General features: G+C 47.3%; 1 protein-coding gene across 3 annotated transcripts in view; it reads left to right on the top strand.

The window, feature by feature from the left end:
• Positions 1–1,864: 1,864 nt before the first annotated feature.
• LOC125045429 (suppressor protein SRP40-like) overlaps positions 1,865–8,690 on the top strand; it is a 17,084-nt gene continuing 10,258 nt past the window's right edge. The window contains exons 1-5 of one of the 3 annotated variants that reach the window (XR_007116550.1): positions 1,865–2,160; positions 2,538–2,698; positions 3,094–3,158; positions 4,138–4,328; positions 4,562–4,716. Coding sequence is in view for 2 of the 3 variants with exons in the window: in XM_047642665.1 (XP_047498621.1) it covers positions 2,097–2,160; positions 2,538–2,698; positions 3,094–3,158; positions 4,138–4,328; positions 4,562–4,716 (636 nt within the window). In the remaining variant the exon portion in view is untranslated. The remainder of the gene's footprint in view (positions 2,161–2,537; positions 2,699–3,093; positions 3,159–4,137; positions 4,329–4,561; positions 4,717–8,690) is intronic. The other 2 variants (XM_047642665.1, XM_047642666.1) reach the window with 2 other exon arrangements.

Raw genomic sequence — 8,690 nt, 5'->3', positions numbered from 1 at the left:
GGGGTCCCAGGCAGGTTTGTGTTATTTATAAGGGGGGGGGGGGGGGATGCCTTTTTCCGCTCCCCCTCTTTTCTGTCTGTTTCTCTCTCTCCTCCCACTCATCACCACTACCCCTTTTTTTCCTTGTCTTTTTTTCTTTTTTCCTGTCTTTTTTTTCTTTTTCTTTTTTCCCTTTCTGCTCCTCTCTCTCTCTCTCTCTCTCTCTCTCTCTCTTCTCCTCTCCTCTCTCTCTCTCTCTCTTCTCTCTTTTCTTCTTTTCTCTCCCTTCTCTCCCCCTCCCCTCTCCCCTCTCTCTCCCCTCTCTCTCTCTCTCTCTCTCTCTCTCTCTCTCTCTCTCTCCTCTCCCTCTCCCTCTCCTTCCCACCTCTCTCTCTCCCTCTGTCTCTCTCTCCCTCTCCTCCCTCTCCCTCTCCCTCTCCCTCTCCCTCTCCCTCTCCTTCCCCCCCTCTCTCTCCCTCTGTCTCTCTCTCCCTCTCCTCCCCCTCTCCCTCTCCCTCTCCCTCTCCTTCCCCCCCTCTCTCTCTCCCTCTGTCTCTCTCTTCCTCTCCCTCTCCCTCTCCCTCTCTCTCTCCCTCTCCTTCCCCCCCTCTCTCTCTCCCTCTGTCTCTCTCTCCCTCTCCCTCTCCCTCTCCCTCTCCCTCTCCCTCTCCCTCTCCTTCCCCCCCTCTCTCTCTCCCAATGTCTCTCTCTCCCTCTCCCTCTCTCATACGGCATACATATGTACAACCACGCTTTCGCACACACACAGCCTCAATAGGAAAAGAACACAAAGCCTAACGAATCCAGTCCAGCTGATGTTTGTTCCATGGAAAATGAGGAGGATTTAGGGACAGTAAATTTTGAAAGGATAGTTGGGGTGGAATCAAAGAATGTTATAATAACACGGGAGGTCAAGTTCAATTTTAGTTGTAATAGACGGATATTTAGATTTTTTTTTTTTTGTCAGTGGTATACGGTACCTTTTATAAGACAGGAAAAAAAACGTCGTGAATCATCAATCTTTTTCTGAGTGTATATATGTTACATTTAATCTACGTACGTATTATATTCTAAGTCTTCTTCATTGTGCTCCCGTGCTTTTATGTGTCCGAAACCGACCATTTTTTTTTTTTTTTTTTTTTTTCATCCCATTATCCAACTATGTGCTTCCCATGCTTTCATTAACGCTCGCCTCGATGGAAAAAAGGATTACATTCTCACCGTTAATTAATCTCCATCGGCGCTATGATATCGCGGCTTATCAAAGAGGATTTAAAGAGCTTTCATAACATTAATGCGGGGAAAATATTATCATTTTGTAAACCTCTGGCACCATTGTACAGCGAAATGGAATATCAAAAGCACTTGTTTTATTTTAAGCCGTAGTTAATTACCTGGGCTTTTTTTTCGGTAGTAGTTATTGGGAGAGACATGTTGTTGCGACAGAGGGAAAGGGGGGGGGGCGTGGAAGAGGGAGGAGGAGAGGGAGGGAGAGGGGGATAGAGAGGAGGGAGGGAGACGTGGAAGGGGGAGGAGGAGAGGGAGGGAGAGGAGGGAGGGAGGGAAGGAGAGAGGGAGGGAGGGAAGGAAAGAGGGAAAGAGGAAGAGGGGGAGAGAGAGGAATAAAGAATGGAAAGAGAAAGAGGGTGGGGATGAAGAGAAGGAGATGGGGAGAGGGATGAAGCTTCAGGAGAGTCAGAGGGGTGGAGATAGTGGGCGAGGGAGAGGAATGAAAAGGTAGGGAAAGGGAGAGATATAAAGAAATAGGTGAGAGAGAGAGAAAGAGAAAGAGAAAGAGAAATAGAAATAGAGAGAGTGAGAGAACGAAAGAGAGAGAGGGAGAGAGAGAGAAGAGGAGCCAAAGCACGAATGTAATTTGTATGCAAGCTCCGGCGCGAAGGAGATAGCACGCACATTTGTATGTCGGCCTAACATCACAGCCCGCCCCTCAAGAATCCTTGGAGCGTGATAAGGACTCTCACCCCGTCTGTGCCTCCCGCAGGATCGCCAAGGAAGCGCCAGTCACAGCGGGAACGGAGGCTAGCCGGACTATAGAGGAGTTGCGAGAGCTGGTGCGGCGGTTACCACGACACCATCTGAACTGCCTGACGGTCCTTATGCACCACCTGCACCGCGTCAGCAGTTTCCCTCACCTCAACAACATGCCGTCCTCAAACCTCGGTAAGATCCTGTTAAAACGGAGGCCGTGTATTCCCTTATATCTCCTTGTCATTTTAAATTGTAAGTGATTTGGCCGATCATTTCTACGCCTAGGATTTTTTGAATTCATGCCTCCCCCCCTCCCCCCCCCAATCCACGCACCCAACCCACCCATCTGGGGAGGATGTGGAAACGCTGCTATAACCTAAAAAAAAAAAATTCGCTCGCTCCGTTGTGTGAAAAAAATCCACCAAGCATTGGAGTCTAAATCTAAAACAATAAATAAATAAATAAATAAATAACACAGAGCAAGACAAATCGAACTATTTTTTTTTTTTTTTTTTTTTTTTTTTTTTTTTTTTTTTATATAGTATATCTCTTTTTTTGTCTCCTCCCAGGCATCGTGTTCGGGCCGACGCTGCTCCGGACGTCGGAGGGATCGGCGTCGCTGAGTTCGCTGGTGGACACGGTGCACCAGACGCGCGCCATCGAGCTCCTCATCACCTTCGCCCACGAGATCTTCCCGCAGAGCGAAATCCTGCAGTCGAGAGATCTGCAGGTAGGGTGGCCTCGTTGTAGGGGCGCGTGGGTAAGGGTCTGTGCGGGCGTAGGGCTAGTGCGTAGGGAAAGGGAGGGACTAAGGGGCTTGGAGTGGGAGGAGTGAATCGCAACCACAGTTGTAAAGGGAGTATTGTAGCTGTGTTTGATTTTAGCTTTGTACATATGTTACTGTGTGTGTGTGTGTGTGTGTGTGTGTGTGTATTTAATGAAAATCAGTTATTTTAGCAGAAATTGGAATATTGTATATGTATTAATTAAACTATAATTCAAGCTAACCGCAGTCGCTCACTGGTAGAGCCAATTAATCAAATGTTCATTAATCTCTTAAAAAGCAAATTGAGTTCTGCTTATTTTTCCCTTCCCGCCCTGACCGCGCCTCCTCGCTGCCCTCAGGTGCCCTCGGGAGCAGCCTCTGCCAGGGTGCGGCTCGACGAGGTGCTCAAGCAGCCGCTGCCGAGGTGAGTGTCATGCCATTCAGAGCCGGCCGCGGGGTCTCCTCATTCGCTTATGCTCACTCGTCTCCTTTAATTGTCTTTTTCTTCAATTTATTTCACGATATTAATGCGGGGAAAATATAATCCTTTTGGAAAATTCCGGGTCCATTGTGGAGCGAAATGGAATATCAAAAATGTTTGCATTGTTTGAGCCATCCTTAATTGCTTAGGTGTTTTTTGTCATTCTTTTTCGGTTAAATTTATGATCCAGCGCACGCCCTCTCGCGGGGAAAGACACGTGGTTGGGAAAGAGAAGAGAATGACGAGAATGGGAGAGGGAGAGGGATAAAGAAAGAGGTTGTTATTGCATCTCAAAACGGATTCAGTGAACAGGGTTGAAAGGGGGGGGGGAGGGGGAGGGGGGATGCCTGGCAACCGGTTCATGATTATGATTTTTCTCCCCAAGTGTAAGCCTTTAGACTTCTGATCTCGCCCTCCCGGAGAAGGGTCTGGAATCACCGGTCGACGCCTTCCATCCCCATTGGCCTGGTGTTTGTGTCAAGGGAGGGACGGCGACCAGAGAGGGTCGAGGTGTCGCCCGCGCGTGTGGCATTTCATTTTCGGGCCGAGTCTGTCTCCGGCGCGCCCTGTCGGCTCGTGCTATGCAAATTTTGTCACAATGTTATTACCATATGCAAAACCAGGTGCCCCCCCCCCTCCCTCCCTCCCTCTTCCCCTTTTGCCCCCCTCGCCTCTCCCCTCCCCCCCTTCTCTCCGAACGAACCAGAGGCTCTAAACCGATTTTCTGTAAAATATTGTTCCTAGTCCTGCTTTTTTACGTATTTTCTCCCAAAATCAGTGAAGGGATTAATTGTCGGGAGTTTGCCATTTTTCTACGTAATATCAACAACAGTGTTTCTATGAGAAATGATTATTTTTTAATGACTGTGCCCCTACCCCCCTGAGCGTACACCTAATTCTGGCCTGCCATGCCCCTGCCCAGCCGCCAGACCTCCGTGCACACGAGCAGCAGCAGCAGCAGCAGTAGCAGCAGCGGGGTCAACGTGAGCGGGGTCTCGGGTCACAAGCGCGGCCGCGACGGAGGCGTCACTGAGCTGGTAGGCGTGGTGGAGGACTCGCCGTCGCCTGCGCCCTCGCACGCCCACAAGGACAGGAAGGACTCGGAGAACTTAGGTAATTTGCTCTCTCTCTCTCCTTCGTTTGCGAGAATGATCTGTGAAACTTGAGTAATCCGTCCAATGCGTTTAGTTTGCAGGAAGTACTCGGGGAAGAACTTGGGTCATTGGGTCTTCGCCCTCCGTTCCCTTGAAGAACTTGGGTCCATAGTGGGTCCATAGTCTTTATGGGGCGCGAACACCGGACTCCCCTTTCTTTCCCGTTCGTGACTCATCCCGTTCCTTCGGCAGACGAGGACTGGGAGTGGGAGGGCGAGGAGTCGTCCACTGAGGCGGGCGGGAGCGAACCGGCCACGCCCAGGCCGCCCGCAGCCGCCGCCCGCGCGCCCTCCAGCCACGCCAAGATCTACAAGACGTCGCTCAAGGACTACGTGGGGCTCGAGGGGGTGAGTTGCTGCGCGTGGGCGTTGCTTGGGTTTCTTTGTTGACATGCATATGCATACAGTACACACACACACGCACACACACACACACACACACACACACACACACACACACACACACACACACACACACACACACACACACACACCACACACACACACACACACACACGCACACACACACACACACACACACACACACACACACACACACACACACACACACACACACACACACACACACACACACACATACACACACACACACACACACACAGATATAATATATATATATATACATATATATACATATCTATACATATATATGTATATATATGTGTATATTGTATATATTTATGTATATATATATACACACATACATATTATATGTGTGTGTGTATGTATGTATGTATGTATATATTTATATATATATATATATGTATGCATTTATACATACATACATACATACATACATACATACATACATACATACATACATACATACATACATACATACATACATACATACATACATACATACATACATACATACATACACGCATATGCACACGCACATACATATGTAGAATATACAAATAAAGACTTATATCCATAGACATTTTTATAATATAATTGTAAAACTTTTGGCATTTCTATCTGTACAATATTTTTATTGAATAATTAAGGAGCTCATATGAATTCATCCTTGGTGTTTACACTATCATAGAAACCATCATAACGAATCATGCATTATAGCCTTGGGTGCATTTTGCTGTTGCTGTGTGTGTGTCTTGCATTTCTAACATGTTATTTTTTATAACAATTGAAGCTCGTTAGATAGAACATTTACACTTTTCTAGGCGAGATTTGTTTTTTTTTTTCTTCAGTAGAACGTATGCATTTCTTTCCATTCAAAATTTCTAATACAGAGGCATGATATGTGTTTCACCTAACTAATGTTTCAATGATGATTTTTTTATGCATTTTTCTATCGCTTGATGTGTCGAGTCTCGTTAAAAGGCAATACGCATGTCGGTGTTTAGAAGACGAAAACGGGCGTAGTATTTTTTTTATTCGGATGAAGGAGACAGAGAAGGAAAATTTAATCATGCTTAGATCTTTCGTCCATTTATTTTTATTCTTATCGAATTATTTTATCGTATTATTTTTTACTGTTTTTTTGGGGGGTGATTGTTTTATCCTTGTTATGTATAGGATCATAGTACCGTTGGCCTCTTGTGTGATGGCCAACAACACATTGCAAGTTTCCGATTTGTGATGGAAAGTCAAGTTGCGTAATGATAATGTTGGGTGGTATCTGAGTGGGAACTTGACTTCGGATCAATATAAAGGCTCTAAGAAATATGATGATCTGCGTCGGTCTGCCTGTCTGTCTGTCAGATGAAAGGAGGAGGGACTTCAAACGAGAGGGAGAGGGGGAGAGAGAGAGAAAGAGAGAAAGAGAGAGAGAGAGAGAGAGAGAGAGAGAGAGAGAGAGAGAGAGAGAGAGAGAGAGAGAGAGAGAGAGAGAGAGAGAGAGAGAGGGGGGGGGAGGGAGAGAGAGAGAGAGAACGAGAGAAAGAGAGAAAGAGAGAGAGAGAGAGAGATAGAGAGAGAGAGAGAGAGGGGGGGGGGGGGGAGGGAGAAGGAGAGGGAAATGGAGAGGAAAAGGGAGAGGGGGAGAGAGGGGGAGAGGGAGAGAGAGAGGGAGAGGAGAGGGAGAGAGAGAGAGAGAGGGAGAGGAGAGTGAGAGGGAGAGAGAGAGAGAGTGATAGAGAGAGAGAGAGTGATAGAGAGAGAGAGAGTGAGAGAGAGAGAGAGGAGAGTGAGAGAGAGAGTGAGAGAGAGAGTGAGCGAGAGAGTGAGCGAGAGAGTGAGAGAGAGAGTGAGAGAGAGAGAGAGAGAGAGAGAGAGAGAGAGAGAGAGAGAGAGAGAGAGAGAGAGAAAGAGAGTGAGAGAGAGAGTGAGAGAGAGAGAGAGAGAGAGAGAGAGAGAGAGAGAGAGAGAGGAGGGCGAGAGAGGGAGAGGAAGAAAGAGAGAAGGGGGGTGGAGAGAGAGGGAGAGAGAGAAAAAAAAATAAAGAAAGAAAGAAAGAAAAAAAATAGAGAAAGAAAGAAAGAAAGAAAGAAAGAAAGAAAGAAAGAAAGAAGGGAAGAAAGAAAGAAAGAAAGACAGAAAGAAAGAGAGAAGCCGAACGTAAGAGAAGGAGAAAGAAAGAAAGAAAGAAGGGAAGAAAGAAAGAAAGAAAGACAGAAAGAAAGCCGAACGTAAGAGAAGGAGAAAGAGAAGGAAATGAAGAGGGGGAGATAGGGAGAGAGAGAAAAAGAGAGAGAGAGAGATGAAGAGAGAGAGAGAGAGGAGGAGAGAGGATGAGAGAGGGAGAGAGGAGAGAGAGAGTGAGAGAGAGGAGTGAGAGAGAGAGAGAGGGGAGAGGGAGAGGGAGGGGGAGAGGGAGAGGGAGAGGGAAATGGAGAGGGAGAGAGGGGGAGAGTGAGAGTGAGAGACAGAGTGAGAGACAGAGTGAGAGAGGAGAGTGATGAGAGAGAGTGAGAGAGAGAGTGAGAGAGAGAGTGAGAGAGAGAGAGAGAGAGAGAGAGAGGAGAGAGAGAGAGGAGGAAAGATGAATGAGAGAGAGAAGAGAGAGAGAGAGGAGAGAGTGAGGGCTAGAGAGGGAGAGGGAAGATGAGGGGGGGCTGAGACGGGAAGAGGAAGAGAGAGTGAGGAGGGGTGAGAGAGAGGGAGAGAGAGAGAAAAGAAAGAAAGAAAGACAGACAGAAAGAAGAGAGAGAAGCCGAACGAGAAGAGAGAGAGAGAGAGAGAGAGAGAGAGAGAGAGAGAGAGAGAGAGAGAGAGAGAGAGAGAGAGAGAGAGAGAGAGAGAGAGAGAGAGAGAGAGAGAGAAGGGGGTAGAAAGAAAGATAGAAAGAAAGAAAGAAAGAAAGAAAGAAAGAAAGAAAGAAAGAAGAGATATGACGATCTGCGTCAGTCTGCCTGTTTGTCTGCCAGAAAAAAAGGAGGAAGGAGAGAGAGAGAGGTGGAGAAAGAAAGAAAGAAAGAAAGAAGAGATATGACGATCTGCGTCAGTCTGCCTGTTTGTCTGCCAGAAAAAAAGGAGGAAGGAGAGAGAGAGAGGTGGAGAAAGAGGGAGAGAGGGAGAGAGAGAGAGAGAAAGAAAGAAAGAAAGAAAGAAAGAAAGAAAGAAGGGAAGAAAGAAAGAAAGACAGAAAGAGAGAAGCCGAACGTATTATGGACACATCAGCTGACTCTTACGAAGCACTTGACCTTTCAATAAAAGCATGTAAATGATCAGGAAGATTGCGCGAAATTCCCTTTGGTTTCTCGCGTGTGAATAGCAAGGAGGGCCGCCTGTACTAACCCCACTGACACCTCTCCCAACCCCGGAACCGAAGGCTGGCCCCAAGTCCTCGGAGTCGCACATGTGAACGCTGTGCAATCCAGCAGCTCGCCCGTCGTCAGGGTCGCTGCCGGCCTGCCTCTCCTCCTTGCCCGCGTGCTCGTGTGTTCACCAAGCGCAAGTAACAGTTCCTAGCACTTTGCGTGTTGCTCATGCATTGACCCTCAGTGTGATGTCCATTTGCATGACTGCATGTGTAGCGATCCCGCAGATATGGCATGCGAGGAACAGATGTTTCTTGCCTGCAGGAAATGTAGGAAAATGATTTTGGAGGATATGCCTAGTGAAGCTGACGGTGCCGCAGACACTGACGGGAAGAACTGCCTCGTCGCTAACGCCTTGTCTTCAGCCATTCCGCCTCCCGCCCGCTTGCTGATACAGCTCTCTTGCCTCAGCATTTTCCGATTTCCCATTTCATTCACATCCATCCATACCGGGATTAGAGTTCTAAGATCTTTCTCTGTATTGCGAAGGACCTCGATTTGTGACCTTTTTATTAGTACACCATTTTCTGTAGCTGTAGATGCTACTAGCTTTGCTAATCACATAGCATTTCTCCTGAG

This window comes from Penaeus chinensis, chromosome 37 (genome assembly GCF_019202785.1).
Source record: "Penaeus chinensis breed Huanghai No. 1 chromosome 37, ASM1920278v2, whole genome shotgun sequence".
Lineage (NCBI taxonomy): Eukaryota > Metazoa > Arthropoda > Malacostraca > Decapoda > Penaeidae > Penaeus > Penaeus chinensis.
Note: the sequence above shows the minus strand (reverse complement) of the source record. Positions and strands in the feature narration are given on the sequence as shown.